We start from the raw sequence: 18,426 nt of genomic DNA, 5'->3' as shown, positions 1-18,426 counted from the left end.
CTAGTACCCCATGGCGCAGCCATCTCCTCGGGGGTCAGATCCTGCCCACAGGATATTCTGCAAGTGCTTGGAGGACAAAGTGCCCCAAGATTGCCACCAGTCCCCTTTAGCGATAATCTGGCCACGACCAAACAGGCTTCTGTTGTGCCCACTGATGGGCCACCGGCTCCAGTGACCTCTGGCTCTCAAGTCTTCTGCAACAGCTCGTGAAATACCATCTTCAAGTGACAGATGCCACCTGCCTTCTGCATAAGAAGAGAGTGCTCTGTAACAGCTGAGACAAGAACAATACACTCTGGAATAATTAGTAGGAACTGAATTAAAGCATCATCCCCACTGAGTCAAACCACAAAGGCTTCAATGGGAGTGGAATTTGGTTCAGGTGCTAGTTCCAAAAGAGAGATCTACCAGGAAGAGGGCTACCACATGGTAATTCAGAAAAGGAAGTAGGACAGCTTCTTCCTTTTACACATCTTCACAGCAGATGACAGTCTTTGCACTCTCCAAGCACAAAGACAGACAAAACAAAAAAAAATTACTAGAAAAGGAAACGTCCTCAAAAGGTGAGGACAAAAATCACAGCCCTTCCCTATCAGATGAACTGAGTCATGTGACACTACCCCCCCACCCCAAAGGCCCTGTCTCTGGGGAAACTTCAGTCATGTCAAAAATAACATTGGCCTGTCAGGCAAAACACCTCTGGGATTGTTTTTTGTATTACACTCCAACATCTCCCAACGTGTTATCAGTTATACTCTGCCCTAAGGTGAAGTCACAGGGCTTACTGCTGTGCTAACTGAGAGCTACTCAGGTGCATGGAATGGGCTGAAGAAAAATTAGAATGTGTCCTGTGGAACCATTGCAATTACAAAGACATTACAGAGCTCTTTATATACAGACTTCATAAGAGGGCTGCTGATTAATCCACCATATGAATTATGCACAATGAATATACACACACACATATATAAGACTATCACAAGAATGAGACTCCATTCCACCTCACAGAAAAATTGTTTTATTTCAGATTATGCTCTAGCAAGCAAAATGCTCCTTTACTTTTACCAGTAGGCCTGGCAACAGCAGATAAGTACTTGGGTATATAACCACCGGTTCTCCACGACAGACACATATGCTGCTGAGAATTGCTGGTTGCATGGTGCTCACAATCACTTCTGTCACTATATCTGTACTATGATTGGGAACTCCTGGCCTAACAATTTACTCTGCAAGCAATAAATTAAGATCATACCTTCCTTGGAATAGTTCAAGCAAAACCGGGCTGCGTCTAAGGCTTGTTGAGGATTCATCCCAAACTCCAACATATTTAGTAGCACCTTTAGAAAGAATAAACACAGTTCTACAATAAGGTAGGCTGTGTATAATAAAATAATTAATCTCATGAAATATTTTTGACCCTTTATAGGAAGACTCCCTATTTGCAAAGAAGCTATCTTTGTGGTAACTATTTTAAATTCAACTTGAGAGGTCTGATTTTTTTTTCTTGTAGAAGTTTAATGCAGAAACCTTAATGTTTACAAAGTCAAGGGCTTGTCAATAACTGGAAACAGAGGCTGAAGAAGAAGAAATTTGCTCCTATGTTCTATACTGTCCTATTCACGATTCTCTATGCTCTAATGAAAATACACCTCTAGGCTCTACAGGAAAGGCAATGCTCATGTAAGACACAACAGGAGCTACAGAAGAAAAAGGATTTTCCTGCAGCCCCTCAAAGCACCACAAAGGGAAGGAAACAGGAACAGGATTACTGTAGTGAGCAAGACAGATGTACAAAGAGCAGACTAAATTTAATCCAGCTCTTCACCATATCTGCTTTGGCTATGTATTTTTTAACTATTTGCAAGCCTGTGTTACCTCCCATCTTCTATCAGCAGGGACTATCAATAGACACATTAAACTGAAGAGAGATGACTGCACCTAAGGAGAGTGCAAAAACAGTAACAGAAGTGGTTATAGCCTCCATCTTGCATTCTCTGATGAAAGAATCCAACTCTTCAGACAGCTCTGGTGCATCATCCTCTCATCCCTCTCACTTATATTTTCTGTGCATCACTAGCACATTCCACAGCAGTAACCAAACAGAACAGAAACACACATTTCCTCCCCAAATTTCCCTTTAGGAAATCTAGAGCTATGGATGCGAAATTTGTTTCCACAAATATTCTGCAACTGCTATTTTGATATTTACCAATAAGGGGATTCAGTGCCTCCTTTTTTAACACTAGAAAATAAGTAAATACACTAGCAAACACACGTCATTTGATCAAGCAACAACACACAAAGATCAAGGTAGGAGGGCTCAGTGTGACTGAAGGTTTCTACAGCCTGCCCTGAGAGTTCTGCAATAATCATCTCTGCAGAGGAAAAGCTGTGAAACCCTCCATTTGTCAACAGACGGACAAAAATCAAATGTTACCTGTACATGTCCTTGGGGTTGCATGAACCCTCCCATCACTCCAAAGGAGCACAGAAGTTCCTCACTGTCTGCAGCGGTCGCTAGGGCAGGAATGATAGTGTGATATGGACGTTTCCCTGGTGCAAGGCAGTTTAGATGGCTGCTAGAGAGGGAAAAGTTAGCTCCTCTATTCTGCAAAAACAAACGAACAAATAAAAAAAACCATAATATACCTAATATAACAAAACTGACGAGATTGTTAAACATCATCTATCTAGTTGAAAGAACATAGTTTACAGCAATTGTGCATGACAGTCAACAAGACTGATCTGATTAGCTAATCTGTGATTATAACATCTGAGATGGCACATGGTGTCCCTGACTGTACACAGAAGTGGGCAGGATTGAGGGCAGCCTGCAAAACAGTCAATGGGGGAAAATGTGTTTAACTTGGAAAACAAAAACAAACAAAAAAACCTCACACAACAACAACAACACTATTTAACTCTATATGCAGAGTTAAAATATTGCAGATGAGCTTCAAACACAGTGGTAAGTTTCCTAAAAACAGAAGGTGTTTATGTTTCTGATTAGTACATACAAAAGGTTTATATATTACACACACACTTTCATTCAACCTGTACAGAAAATCTTTGGGAAATAAGCACAACTGTATGGCCCTTAAGATATGACTTTTACCCGTACCAACAGGAATTAACTAGCTACTACACAGATATAAAGAAATACATACTGCCATTTTCCATTTTGCAGGAAGTCACTTTCTTCACAAAAAGAGCTTTGCAGATTAAGATAGATTACTTCAGTTATAAAAATTACGTTGATGCAGAAGTGTCTAAACAGTACATCACTAAGTAACATACAAATTTAACATGCTATTAAAGTTTATCATTAGCAACTCAATCTCGTTATTTCAGGACTCCGAATGAATGAATGTTGCCAAGGCAATAAATATTTAGATTATTTTTTTCCTCAAGAACAAAGTTTGAGAACTTGTTTTCTATGCCAAACCTTTATTGCTATTGATCTTTGACAATGAGTGGTTGGGTGCAATTTCTGCTGCATTTCATATTTTAAAAATGTATCTACTTTTAATTATGTTTGATGAAAAGAGAACCATGCAAACTGCTCTGCTCAGTTTTCAGGCCACCCCTCTATCTGTGTGAAAGGGGAGCAAACAAGGAAAAAGAAGTGGGGGGGTTATATATAGCAACAGAACATCTCCAAAGAGATGAGCACAGAAATTGAGTGAGGACAAGAATTTCCCCATTGTGAAAAGCACATAACAGAACAAATCCCATTCCCATATGAATGTTTAACTGGTACAAAGGTTATACAATAGTAATCCAAGAAACATCAGACATTTCCACTTTCTCCCTCCGAATGACAAGAGGAACTATAGTTTCCAAGCTCACCTTACAAAGGACTCAGAACAAGCTTCCTAATTCTTCCTCCCACCCCGTAAACATAATTTTCAATGTTATCTCCACCGGTGGTATACAAGGTTCTATACAAACAAGTTACTGAGTACACAGTTGTCACTGTGATATAATAACCTTGCACTGCTGAAGCAGGCACTTTTAAGTACCTTGAAAGCCATGGAAGACATTGCTATCTTCCCCTGACTTAAGAAAAGGCTCAGCTATGGTCACAGCACCCCATACATAATTTCACTGTCTTTGTCTAGTTCTGTACAGACACAAGGCTGACCTCCTGAGGCAAATGAAGGTGTACAACAATCTCTCTCTTTGGAGTCAGGCACTGAACCAACAAATGACATCAGTCCGTCCTCTCTCCTGGAACCTTTCATCCACTATACAGAACAAGAACACATGCAAGAGGCTGGAACTCCACCTCTGCTCTCCTCCTGCACAAAGAAGGCTTTGTTTAAAAAAAAGAAAAAAAAAGTTCATTTCTTAGTCAGAAAGAGTTTAACAAGAACAGAGACTACACATTAAGAAAATCTGAAAACTAACTATCCTATCCTGAAAGAAGAGTACAGCTTGGACTCTCTGATTATCTTCCCAGATTGTCTTCACACATACTAGAACATGCTATATTGGGAAATATCTTCTCACTTGTAGAGTAAATCCACAGCCATCTGGTACCAGTCCTGTACCAAAGCCCATGTAGTTGCTATTGATGAAAGAACAGGCATTGCCTTGAGTATCCACCACAGTGAAGTAGACTGTATCTGTTCCTAACGGCAAAACATCTTCAGAACTAAGTTTGTCACTGGCTCTGAAACACAGAAAATATTAACATTAGCACACACCAAAATGTAGCTCGGTTAAAAATAAGTCACTGCATATCTACAAGACGTAATTCACCCCCTCTTGGAACCACCCTACTGGAACCAGAGGGGTTATTCATACATACAAATGACAAGAATATGATCCTAATCCATACTTGCTTTATTAAAGCAAAGAGCTGGATTAGTCTAGCCTCCTTATACTAGTACAAAAATGGAGAAAATTTAACGAGACTTAATCCAAACTGATAAACCAAATCATAATCTGAACTAAACATGATAGAGCAAGTTTCAGAGGGATACTTTGAAATGACAGATGTTATCATATGAAAAAAAAGCACTGGATGGATCCAAAGTCCTCTTATAGTCACGTAATGCCGATATCAATACAGCATTTCTACTTTATAACTAATATTTGGTTAAGCTCAAACACAATCCTGCCAATAAACTAAAGTAAACACACCTATCTAAAATACACAAAAACAGACTAACACACACTGGTACTTACACACACATGGGAATTTCTACGTGTGCATGAGTAATCACTGTGCTCTTCGGACTTTTGTCATTTTCCTTCAGTAAGGTTAGCATAGTACAAAATATTTTAAAATGACTTTTAGCTACTCAAGACATTGCTAAGCATGAACCCTACTGAGTTTGACAGGACTGCAAACCTCATTAGTCTAAAAACTTCATTTCTGCCCTTCTAATGCACCAATGAAACAAAACATTGAATATAATGAACAGTCTTAAAGACTGACTGGTAAGGAAGCAGAGCCATGTGCAGAGCATGTTTGAAAGGCTTTACTGCAGTGTTCATCTGTTCTTGGATTCACCTCCCACTTTCTGCTCCACACATTCACAAACAAGAGTGCATTTCCTGCCATACTGAATTCTCAGCTGGAGGCAGAAATTCAGGGCACTGATGTTTGCTATGGAGAACAGCGGAACTCTTCAGAGAGCTGCAGCCATCTTCGATAGCTGATAGGGCCTCTCCTCTCCCCTCTGCCAAAGGGAAGGATTCTGATGGCACTGCATTTTTCTGCCTCTGGTGATACAAACCAGGACTAAAGAAATCATTAGTTGAAAGAGGCACAGACACCTACAGATATATGAAGTTTCAGTAAATCTTGGTTTTGCTGCAGCTTCCATACAGTTCTCTGATCACACTGATGGAGATCAAAAGTTGGAGGCAAATTTTTCTCTCTCTCTCTCTCTCCCCCCCCCCCCCCCCCCCCCCCCCCCCCCCCCCCCCCCAGTTCCCTGGTTATCCAAGTAAAATTTTTAGTCTTATTCTTATGCAGGAGAAAAATATCAAGCAGTCATTATGGGGTTATTTTTGAAATTAAATCTCTTAAAATATATATTTTTAATTAGTTTAAGACATCGGCACAGCTCTTTTAGTTCTATAATTTTAGTTTAAAATGCGCAGACTAATTGTTTCTAATAAGTCTTTACTATGATATATCAATTGTTATTTGCTTGCTTTCTACTATTGCCCTTCATCTTTCAGATACAGTTTTTGAAAGTAAAACTGTATACATCGGCTAATAATGAACACACATTTTTGAGCCCAAAAAATTAACAGAGGCAGACATATTTCAAACAAAACAACTCTGTAGGAAGTCTAAAGACCATCATATGTAAAGAAATAAACGAAAATCTCCAGTAACTGAGCTCCTCCAATATTACAGAGTGCACTTGCATGCCTAATCCATGAATGCAAGCAAGGAAAGAAGAAATACCTTTGTAAATTTATTAGTCGAGAACACTCTTTAGCATAGGTTTTGGACAGAAGTTCTTTTGTAGGTACCAGAACTTTATCAGGGTCTGCACAGAATGAGAAAGCATCAGTGAAGCTGAGTTTCATGGCCTCAATCAGCACATGCAAGTAGTCAGCTGTATTATGACCCATGACTGAAAGTAGCAACAACAAAAAGACAATTGCATTAGACTTACCAGACGTCTTTTAAAACTTCTGGCATTACTGCATAAAGAACACTGAGCACCCAGACATTATTCAAAAAATTTATTGAAGTTAAGGTATTGATTTAGTCATATTGTTCACAGCACTGAACACACAGTAGTTAACAATGAAGAATTTTGAAAAGCTTGTTTATAAAAAGGCTGTTTATATAAGGCTGCTATAAAAATCAGTTAAATCATACTAGAGATTTTCTTTGAAGCTTATACTGTAATTTGCAAAACAGAATATTTTCGACATAAAAATGAGAAGTCTTTCATACTAAAAAGACCTTTCTCCAATAATCCTGTTTTACTATGCAATATATTAAAAAACCTATCCATTGTACAGTTTATTTAAATCAAAATCATGCCTTCTGACTGGGCTTTTATGAGGATTTTCCTCAGAACCAGAAATTGCTGAGAATTTTTACAGATTCATTCTTCTGTGTCTGAATCACACTTTCAGAAATGGCCAGACTTGAAAAAGAAACGCATACTATCAAAACACATGACTGGACAAAAAGCCATACCTTTAACATCAAAATTTTCCAAAATGTTTAGGGCCATCAAAGCTGTGATTCCTTGTCCATTTGGAGGTATTTCCCAAACATTCACACCCTACAGAAGGGGGAAAAAAAAAAAAAAAGAATTTTTTTTTCTGCTTTAAACAACTAAAAAGAGAACATTATTAAAAATTTATATTAAAAACAGCGTAGAAGGCAGGTATTTCTTCAGGACAGGAAAAAAAAAACTTCTGAACAATAAGACATTGCCTTTCCTTGCTTCTCTTCTCCTATTCCATCTTTTAGTATAAGATATGGATATTATAAATTAGCACAGTATTCTGCTACAGCAATTAGCACAGCAATGCAACCCACTGCCAAAAGGCCAGTGTTAGATAGTGGTAATACTATTATTATCACTACATGGGATGAAATCTTGATCCTTCACACAGAACAGATCTCAACTGCAGATTAATTAGATACACACTTCTCATAATGCATTTGAAGGATACTCAGTACTTGGTGCAGTCAGTGTCATGTTGTGACCTTTGTTTTTGCCTCATATTCCCAAGAGCTGAGAAAGCTCTAAACCTGTCTGCAGCAGAATGTGTGAGTCAAAGAGAGGTTTGTGAGAGGCATGTAAAAATATGAAAAGGACTCTTCTGCCTTCAGCACCAGATCTGTAGGCCTCCTGTCAAAAGAATAAGAGCCTAGACCACAAGAGTACTTGCTCATAAGGGGACATCAGGGGAAGTAAGATGCCCTGTAAATCCTGCCAAATGTGTATGTGCCTAAACTTCTGCTTTGCTGGACACCTGTTATCAGTCAGAGTCCTAATCACCAAGATGCAACTTTCTGGGCTAGCTGCTCCTTCTCTGCAGCCCAGTGTGTCTTGAACCCTTTTGTTACTTCAAGTGGCACACGAGACAAGGATCAAGTAGAAGGCACTCCCAGCAAGATCAGCGTACTCCCTACTGCTAAAGGGCTTCACGGAATAAGAGATGTGGATTTAAACCTCCTCAGGCTGAGAAAGGCCTGTGACTTTTCTCATGTTGTAGAGGCATTCTAATGATCTACTGCTCAGAAGTGGACACCACAACTTTTTGTAGTGCTGTGCTCCAAAACCAGTGATCTCTGCACCGGTTTTAAAAGGCATCTGAGGGAAAGGAAGGTGTTCAGCCTCTGAATCCTGATTTGCCACAGCCTCCTAAATTCCCTCTCTCCCCTTTGATGGGATCAAGACATTGCCTACTCCTGCTCCCCACCCACAACATACTTTACAGCCAACTTAGAAGCCACCTGCTACTGTGAAATCCAACCCAGCGCAAGCACAAGCTCTTACCCTCACTGCTGTCAGCCCTGCTGTGGGCAGCCATGGTTCCCAGCTCAGGCACTCTGAAACCCAGCTGTAAGTTCGTGTCAGTTCTGAAGCCCCTTTCCAGATCTAGCCATAAACCATGTCAAGAGAGATCAAGCAATTTCATGATTCTTCCAGCATACGTCAGCTTGGCAACCTAGGCACTGGCTCAACAGAGTATGTGTAAAAATGGATCAAATGTTTCAAATACCACAGGCTTACACCTTCTGAGCATTAAAGTAAACATCTCCTTCTAACACTGAGATAATCCAAATTATCTTGCTAAACCTACAAGTATCTCATACGGTTCAATGTCTGCTTCCAAAGCTGCTAAGTATGTTTTGGTTTCAGTATTACCTAGTACACAGATTTTCCTGCTTTGAAATCAGGAAGTTAATTAACCCAACAGGCAAGCCCATTAGTCCTAAGAGCCTGTCCTATATTCCTTAACTTGGACACAATTCCTATTGATGTCACTAAGAAGTTTCCTCGAGTAAAGGCTACAGGCATGGGCCTGCACATAGCCAGGTATTTCCAAACAGTCTCTGTGAGCCATGCTGGGCACATCTGCTCATTTCTATATTTAAAAATATTGCTCAATAGGTAAGGGGTGTGCCGCTGCATGGCTAATAACTTTTTTCTGCAAGACCTGGATTAGAAGGAATGCTTCCTCTTGGGGGGGGGGGAGGAGGGGGGAGACACATTAAAATATTACTGTGTCTAAAAGGTGGGAGTACACCCACCAAGGCAGAGTACACTGACCTACCTACTCAGACAATGCAAGTAGTAACTTCTTTCCTGGCAAGAATATGAACCTTCCCATTTCTCACACATTTTGCAACCCAACTATCTTTTCAATAATACTCTCAGCATAAAACAGAACTATAAGAGTTTTAGCAAGTATGAACAATATTAGATAGTATAACTAGGCAAAGCTAGAACATCTAGTCATCCAGAAATCCAAAATGAAACTTTGCTCTTCTACGCATAATACTTATGAGGCTATACCTATACATACGGTCATATCCTATTACCTGCCTTATCCTTACCTATTGAGTAAAAGCACTCCAACTGAAAAATGACTTAGGAGCAAACCCTGCGTATCAGATGCCCTAGCAGATTCTGTAGAACTTAACAGACTAGTGTTTTATTTTCTTATAGTAACAATAATGGAAAAAACAACATATGTTGCAACAATTGTTTGTGTAAGTGACAGAATGGCATGTTGTCAAGGATAATGGCTGGGACAGTCAAGAAAGACAAAGATTTTCTTCAAAATCTATATTTAAGTTTTCAGTATTTATTGCTCTTTAAAGACTAACAACAGTTTGGAAAATACTGGTCTCTACATCATTATATGCATCACCAAACTGAACCAGCACTAAGAAAGAATCACTTCTAAGGGCTGTCAGAAGTATTAAAAAGATTGTTTTCAAGCTGAATAAGGAGAAATAACCACTGAGTACAGACCATGAAGATTGGCAGCATATTTCCTATCATTTGACTCAATAAGCCCAAACCTAGTATACTCCTATCAACTGCTGTCAGCATAACGTGGCCGAACAAGCACAGGAACCCCTCGAAGAATACTATGGCCTACATAATGCAAGAGTCAGAGCAGATGAGCAGCGTCATCAGGACAGCTAAAGCTTCAAAGTCATTACCCAAGACTGCAGAGGTAACAGGGAGGAGAGAAAGGTTTCTGCATGAGGGCCATAAGAGTTTCTTGAGGCTGAAGACTTTCATTAACAGGGCAATATACAGCCTTATTCAACACATACTTTTGATCCCTTGTAACATTCCCATCTAGGTGTTCATCAGACAAAATATATGCAAAAACAGCTTGTAGCAGAAATGCAGAGCTGGAAAGATAGGAAGGTCCAAGTGCGGCCTCATGGTGCAAAGCAGTGGAGAATATTTCAGCTAACACTGAAGTACATGGGAAGGAAGGAAAGAGGGAAGGCATCTGCCAGCATTTTTATTATGCTCATGTGGTCATGGCACAAGAGCAGGTAGTGGGACAAAGGAAATCTTCCTTGAGATGAACTAGCAGGGAAACCTCAATTTCATTCCTGTTTGTGCTGTGCAACAGGAAACTTGCTCTGAAGTGTGAAACAACTGGATATGACAACTGTAAACAAATGAAAACCAGTGTGCACTATACAGTATTATGTTGTGAAAAACATCTTTGAGATGGGGAAAGAGAGAGCCCATCTTTCCTAATGCTTCCTTTCAACTCTGTTCAACTCAGCAAAGTGCCTAAAAGACAAGCATCTGCTTCTGCACCTGGTTTCAGCAATTTCGCTAGCCTTTTGCTTGTAGAATCTGTCTTAATTTTTGGAGAAAATTCAGTGGGAAATTTAGGGAGAGACTAAAGATATCAGAATGCGTGCAGAAAGTTGACTACATTCTATATCTGAAGGAGAGGGATTCATTTCTTGGTCAAACTCCAGTTTGCTTACTACTTTGAAAAAAGACCTGTCAGAGAAAGCTTATCAGGCAAACTGGCTACACCCACTCTGAATCTACAACAAAATTGCTTTGCCCTGTACATAGGAGATGTTTACTAGCTGGAAAAAAGTCTCAAGGCAACTGACCTCTCCCCTCTCACTCTGGTCCAACACCTTCCCCTCTCTCTCCCAGCAATAATAATGCAGCTCAGCAAAAGTTCTGACTCTTTCAGAAAGCTATGGAAGCATAAAAAGAGAAGTTCTCTCTTTCCCATTGTGAACTACACCTAATTTTTTTTTAAATACTAATTTTCCACTACTCCAATATTCTTCTACTTCTTAAAAGCTCACTCGTTTGCAGGGTTTTTGCATGTTGATGCATTTGAATCAAGCTAACAAACCGAAGCATCCACAAGTATCAACAGTTAAAATCAATGTCTAAATTTAAGTTCTAAATTCATTAGCTAACAAAAAAAAAAAAAAAAAAAAAAAAAAAAAAAAAAAAAAAAAAAAAAAAATAAAAATAAAAAAAAAACAAAAAAAAAAAAAAAAAAAAAAAAAAAAAAAAAAAAAAGATATTTTACCATATCAGATCTATACACTTTCAAAATTTCTACAGGCAAATAGCAAGCACACAGCTAACGAGCAACTGTAACACTGTATGTCTAACAGCCACAGGTATGGAGATAACCGGGTTACTAATGCACATAAGACATCTACGCATACATATATGCATTTGGCAGCCCCAGTTGTGTAGGGCTGCGGGGTGCAGCTAACCAAAATAAAAAATATGCCACAAACTCAGCCAGTCTCAGGGAAAGAGCTGTCCACATACCCTGTAATTTGTGAAAATTGGTTTGACCTCATCGCTGGTGTGGCTTTTGACATCTTCTAAATCCATCACTCCTCCGTGCCTCTGAACCGTTTCTACAATAGCAGCTGCAATCCGACCTTCATAAAAGCCCTTCTTGCCAAATCTTGCCAGCTCCTGAAAGGGAAATAAAATGTCATCAGGTAAGAATAACCTTACAGGATAATCTGTGTTAAAGACATTTAAAAGTTACATAATTTCAATGATTTAGGTGAGCTTGTAAGCAAGATGCATAAACTCCCCAAAACAGTAGTGTGCCAATTTTGTTCCTAGGCAATAAACTAAGCAAGCAATCATCATGCTACCAAAATGACATTTTCCCTTCAAAAGAAGGCAAGTTTAATGCGTTCTTTTTGGTTACTTTGAAGACTTTCTAGTTTGGTTCAACTCTTTTTTAAGAATGCATAAATACTCCAATTGCAATTCATAATTAAAGTTTGTTGCAGTTCACATACCAAACCCCAAAGATTTCAATTGGAGTACTGGGATATTCAGCACCTTGAAATTTAGGACACCTATTCAATTGCCCGAATAGCAATTATCGATGATTAATTTTAGAACTCCAAGTTTGACAACACTGCCCTTAAATTCTCCCCAGTTATAAAACAGGAATGCAACTTGCATCACAGAAAGGTAGGGAGATTTAATGTTTATACTAGTTTGTGATGCTTCGACAAGTGGCATTTTATGAAGTGAAATGGCTTATTAAAACACTAAGGGAAAAATCATGTGAGCTAGTGACTTCTATTTAAAGACAAACCGCGAAAAAGAAAAGCATTATCAGAACACATGGGTTTTGACAAAGTCAAAGTCTGCTGCACTTGAAGACACCCTGTTCTATCTGTGACTGTAAGTGTAGCTTTGAGCAAAAAAGGGAACAGCTATGCAAACACACTTCCAAAAATTTAATCCTGCTCTTGAATTCTTGAGGAATGGCCATTTTACCCTATATACACACATAGATAAAATGACTTAACACATTTCAGTGTTACTGTCAACATTTACTGAATGAGGTCTACACTCAAAGGGACTGGCAAATCAGTAAAAGCATGAGAATAGAAAGATGAAGCTGAATATAAAGAAGTCATTGTATTGAGATGATACTTCACATAGCAGGTTGGGGAGCTTTGAGTTATTATAGATAATTATATTGCAAATATATACAATACTTTTATTCAAAAAAGACAAGGGTGTGAGAGCTACTAAAGCACTTGCACAAGGTCACACATTGACGAGCTGAAAAGAATCCCATGGTCATGTAAATGAAACACAGCCCAGTGTGCTATTACGACACATCTTGGTGATGATGATATAAAATAATTTACCCTGACACAACTAAGCTATAAGTCTTACTGAGGCTTTGAAATACATTCACCATTAAAAAAGCATTTATATATATATTTTTTTCCAGTGGAAAACAGAATAGGACACCTGGTTAAATTTGAAAGTAGTATTCCCAGCTGCTCTAGATGGTGCAATGATGAGTCACCAACAAATTAACAAAAATGCAACAATAAAACCAGTAGTTCACCAACACAGAACTTGAAACTATTAAAATAAATCCTTAGTACCAAATACGTAAGTCCATTCTTGGTTTCCAAAACAACCCCAGGCTGCTAATAGCCAGAAAGGGAAAACAGGAGCAGAGACACACCTTAAAAAGAATTTAAAAATATAGCCCACCTCTACATTAGGCAAAGTAAAGCAGGAGACCCTAATACAATGGGTTTCTGCCATTTTCCAAAGAGGTATCCTGCTGCTTGTCCATATCTTGCACGAATTTTGCTAAACCTAATGCTGACATATTTTAACCACGAGCAAATCTGACTCTGGAACCCAAGCTAAGACACTACTCACATAAACCATTGCTTGAGGCTGTCCCTTCCCAGGGCAGGGAAAGTCTGACAGCATTTCGGGAGGCCATCTTCCAGGCAAACTAGCTACCATGCTGTACACTCACCTCCATTCCTTCAGCAACCATGAAGAAAAAAGCTTAGGTCAGCCTTATTTGCTCTGTGATTCCCTAATGATGGGGGGGGGAAAGCAGAAGAGGGCTGCTCATGGATTTTTACCCCTGCTCACACTACACAGAACACAAACGTCTAGGACTTCAGAGGGGTTGAAAAAAGTGTCTTAAGAACACTGCAACTTACATATTCCCACCATCAGCAGACCTGTTGGGTTTTATTTTATCTTCTTGAAAAGCACTGGGAACAATTTACACCTGAACATGTCCAGGGATGCCTCTTGTGAGCAAGAACTGGAAGCAGCTCAGTGTTATTACTGTGGCCTCAATACTGCATGAGTCAACAGCAAACTCCCTGCATCCAGCTGTTCTCACTCACAGTCATTCTGAAGAAGCTGAATCCCATCACAGTCAGCAGCTTCCTCCTGACTAGAAGCCATGTTAGTTAGACCAGACTCAGATTTCCTGTCCAGAACAAGTTGTAGCCAACATTGCCCAGTTCTAACTTAAACTCACAGAGAATAAACGAATGTGATTGGAAATACCTGTCTTAATGCAAACAACTAACCAAAAAACTTTAATGTTACTGATTACTGATTAATGTTACTGCATGGAGAGGCCCAATAGTTAGCTGTACAGTCTTAAGATGCAATTTAGCAGTTGATTTAACCTGATCTAAGGGTAAGTTGTTGCTGCAGATTCAGTCCTGTTCTCCATGTGCAGCCATACATTCCTGTCTCTTCCCTGATGTTGGTCCTTGCATTCCTGTGGCCTTGCATGGGCTGGATCAGAGAACTAACCTGTCTGAAAAGCACCCCAGTGGAGGTGGAAATAATAATAATAAAAAAAGTAAATAAACAACTAGTTTCAGCCAGATCAGTCCCTTGATCCACCGCACAGACGAATAGGCATTACTGTCAATAAGCCAGTACCACGCCTCCTCCTTTTGGTGGTGGTCAAAGCCTAGATGGGCACCAGCCAGCTGCCAAATTGCATCCTCAGTCACAGCAAAGAGGCTGAGCTCTGCTGCTCTAACCACTGAAACGTAACTGCTGGAAGCCAGTATCCAGGCACAACTGAGGAAAGCAGCCATTACATTCCCCTTTACAAGAAACTAAATTTCCATTCTATTTGTTAAAGTATTAAAAACATAACAAAGGGAGAAGGGGGAGGAAAACAAAGAAGTTGAACTGACTAGCAGAGAGAACAACAGTCTATATACCATTCTGGTGTTTTTTCAAATCCCTGTTTCTGGAACAGACAGGTGCCTTCTTCAGTATTTCTCTTATCGACATCTCTTGCTCACAGAAAGATTACAATGTGTTGCCCTCCCTGATCTTGTACACAGTTCTGTTCCCTCTGTGGCTGGACATCGAGGATAATGATTTCACAGAGACAAGTGGTATCTTTAATTTCAAAAAAACAGATGAATGAGCTGATCAAATCATCAGGAATTGAAATCCTAGTGGGACTGCAACAAAACTGATATGCCATGTCTTTTTCCTGGTTCAGGAAACTGCAAGGTTGAGCCAGCAGCCTTACAGATTTCATTTCCCCCAACTGTTTGGCTTTCCCTACTCTAGAGCCCACACCGAATGTTAAAAGCGCCAGGATTCACTGAGGCTTCTTTTTGACAGGCTAAGACCAGTTGGTTCTTCAGAAAAAACGTACGAGCAGGAACTCTAATTCCTTCATTCCCACTTGTCTTTCTGTAATTGAAGAGTGCCAGGAGGAAGTCAGTAAGAGGTGCGGTCCGCACTACCACAGGTTTGCATCACTGTCTGCACGTACGGGAGACAGGCTTGGACACTGGTAACAGCCAGGGGGACAGCGCGTGAAACAAAGCAGGAGAGAGGGGATGGGAAAGCAGCACATCTCACAGGTTCAGCTGATCTCCGGCACTGGTGGTAGAAGGAGGGACAGGCAAAATACAGATTAAGAAACAGGTATGAAAGAAGTGAAGTACGAAATCTAAGGGTTGCTACAGTCCCTTGACCTCAGGCCAACTTCAAAAGGGTCAGGATATTTTTCAAAATGAGATACAGACAACTAGAATTATTTCTAGTTTATATCACTGTCAGCAAGACCAGGATTAGGCTCTCAATCTTAATGCTTGCACTGGTAGGGTCCACCACAGCCTTTACACAAAGACGAATGCAGCAGAAACGCCACACCTGTAAGGGCCACACAGAGCACTCTATCCCAGACACCTGGCATTAAGGGAGGAGATGCATCAGCTCTCAAAACAATATGGGAGTGTCCCGAAAGTAACAGGGTACAGGCTGGTACCACACCATTAAATATTAACACAGGTGATAACTAATCAACGCAAGCCGAGTCAGCTCTTTCCTGAAACAACTTTAACCATTTACAAAAAAAGAGGTTTAACTAATTGGGTCTAAACACATGAATTATTTTATGACATGCCATATTCTAGTTTTGAGAGGAAAGCATATATGAAAAAAGATCAGAGTTTTATTTTACTTTTTGAAATAAAATGTTTTTGTCCATACCTGAGCTGGCAATTTTTACAGTTTTATGAACAAACCTGTTGTTGCATTCAACACTGGATTACTTCCCATGCCTTCCAAAACAAAACAAAACAAAAAACCCAAACCAAAACCCAAAACCCACAAATGCTATGTCTCTGAAAAAAACAACATCCTGGTAAACTTCTGTCTGGGCCTTGTAATAGCACGGTAATTGACTTCAAACTTGAAGCAGAAACAGGGGCAAGGGTTTTTTTTAATCATAGAATGCATTAACGGTTACCTAGCTCTAGTCACACTAGTAAATACAATATAATTTCACAGCACATTTCTAAGAAAGAAAACAAAAGAGCAATGCATTTTGTTTCCTACAGCTGAAATCTTGTATGTGTTTTTAGCATGGATGAACTGGCACATCAATAGGCTCTCACTCTCAATTAGCTACTTGTTTTGGCTGACATTTGGTTCTCAGCAACCTGTAACATTACATTCCCTACACAACAAGGTTAAGTGCCTATATTTATCTGTTCAGGATATGGAAATTTATGGTAGTTGCCCACTTATTACTAAATAGAAAGGCCTATCTCCCACCCACTTCAGTCTTACATTTATTTAAACTAAGTTAGCCAGGAAGCAGAAAGAGTTGCCATGGAAATAAAACTAATTTAACATAGGCTCCTGCAAAACCTCCATTAATTAACCTATTTACAGTAAAACCACTTCTCCTTTCATTAAATGCAGTCTACATCATTCCTACAACACAGTAGCAAAAATACAGCTGCTGTTCACTTCCTGTATATCCCATGCTTCAGGGATTCAATAACACAGTCTTGCATCATTTTTTAGACTTCATGACAGAGCTTAAATTGAAGTTAAGTGATGAACTGGAGTTCACAATCTCTGCCAACTTTGAGCACAGGAGTGAAGCTCCATCTATAAAATCAAATATAATTTGTTCCTGCAAAAGCAATAAAGATTCCTCTTCTGTTTGTTTTTAAACAGAAAGACCTAGTTTAGAATACATTTAAAATTTGTTTTCACTTCTGAAATCCAAAATTAATCCAATATTTTAAAAACGTATCTTGAATGTTTTCAATAACAATGTGGATAAAATAAAATGGTCCATTTGAAATCTCATGAAATAAAAGAAACTTTAAAGTACAGAATATAATAAAAGATAAATTTGTGAAATAGTTAACATATTCCAACTCCGCTCCTGAGAGGATACTAGGATACTACACCTGAAAACCAGATAGGCTTTCTACAAGAAAATAACTGGTTATTCTATTTCAAGTTGGGATAAACTTTGCCTGAAAAAAAGACAGCTAAATGAAGGAACAGCTAGAATCCTTTTGTTTAGTAATAATTCAGCAACAGAGCCCTGTCCAGACACTACATAGTAATGAGTAGAACTATGCCATAAGGACAGATAGAGCATACAGAACTTTTCAGTGGAAAGGATTATTTGAATTTAATGTGGATGTAGTTACCAACAGTATAATTCTACTCCCAGCCTGGAAAATTTGATAACAACAAATCAATAATTACCAGCCACAAACTATGTAGTACAAAACAGTTCATATGCCTCAGACCATCTGGATGCCTATTTACAGAGCAACCAAATTGTTGCTGTACCTACTGCTGATTTCATGACTGCACAGAGCTGTGGGCATGAGCATAAGATGATCTGGTGGAGGGTGAGGGAGGAGGAGGAAAGACACACCCCTCGCATGAACGATCTGGAAACAGGAATAAGGTAAACTTTCCAAAGCTGCAACAACAAAGGGAGAACTATGGGACAAAGAAGTTTGGAGAAGGGGCGTGGGGGCGCTTTCCTCTCCTCCTTCCAATACTCTAGCCAAGAAATCTGGGCTAATAAAAAGTAGTCATTCTGATAACAGCAGTAGCATGTCACATCCTTGCCTCCATGGGCTTTTCTTTGGATAGTACAGTACCTGCTGTCTCTGCATGGGGATGTCAACAGGTTGCATACAATTCACATCACACCCAAGATTTTATACTGTATTTTTCAATCAGTTCATAACAAAGTAACATTTAAATTTGTATAGAACTGGTGTGAAAATAGACTTACCATTGCATGAGCTGTCTCATTTTTTAATCTGACTTATTTGTTGACTGA

At 39.3% G+C, this 18,426-nt stretch overlaps 1 protein-coding gene across 1 annotated transcript in view; it reads right to left on the bottom strand.

Moving 5' to 3' along the window:
• The window catches only part of LOC112965803 (glutathione hydrolase-like YwrD proenzyme), a 28,543-nt gene continuing 10,117 nt past the window's right edge, over window positions 1-18,426 (bottom strand). Inside the window, exons 6-12 of the mRNA XM_026065174.1 lie at window positions 11,796-11,948; window positions 7,181-7,268; window positions 6,431-6,602; window positions 4,513-4,675; window positions 2,438-2,608; window positions 1,253-1,337; window positions 1-245 (exon numbers count right to left, since the gene is read on the bottom strand). Coding sequence (XP_025920959.1) covers window positions 1-245; window positions 1,253-1,337; window positions 2,438-2,608; window positions 4,513-4,675; window positions 6,431-6,602; window positions 7,181-7,268; window positions 11,796-11,948 — 1,077 coding nt within the window. The remainder of the gene's footprint in view (window positions 246-1,252; window positions 1,338-2,437; window positions 2,609-4,512; window positions 4,676-6,430; window positions 6,603-7,180; window positions 7,269-11,795; window positions 11,949-18,426) is intronic.

Source organism: Apteryx rowi, unplaced genomic scaffold, assembly GCF_003343035.1.
Source record: "Apteryx rowi isolate R43461 unplaced genomic scaffold, aptRow1 scaffold_224, whole genome shotgun sequence".
Lineage (NCBI taxonomy): Eukaryota > Metazoa > Chordata > Aves > Apterygiformes > Apterygidae > Apteryx > Apteryx rowi.
Note: the sequence above shows the minus strand (reverse complement) of the source record. Positions and strands in the feature narration are given on the sequence as shown.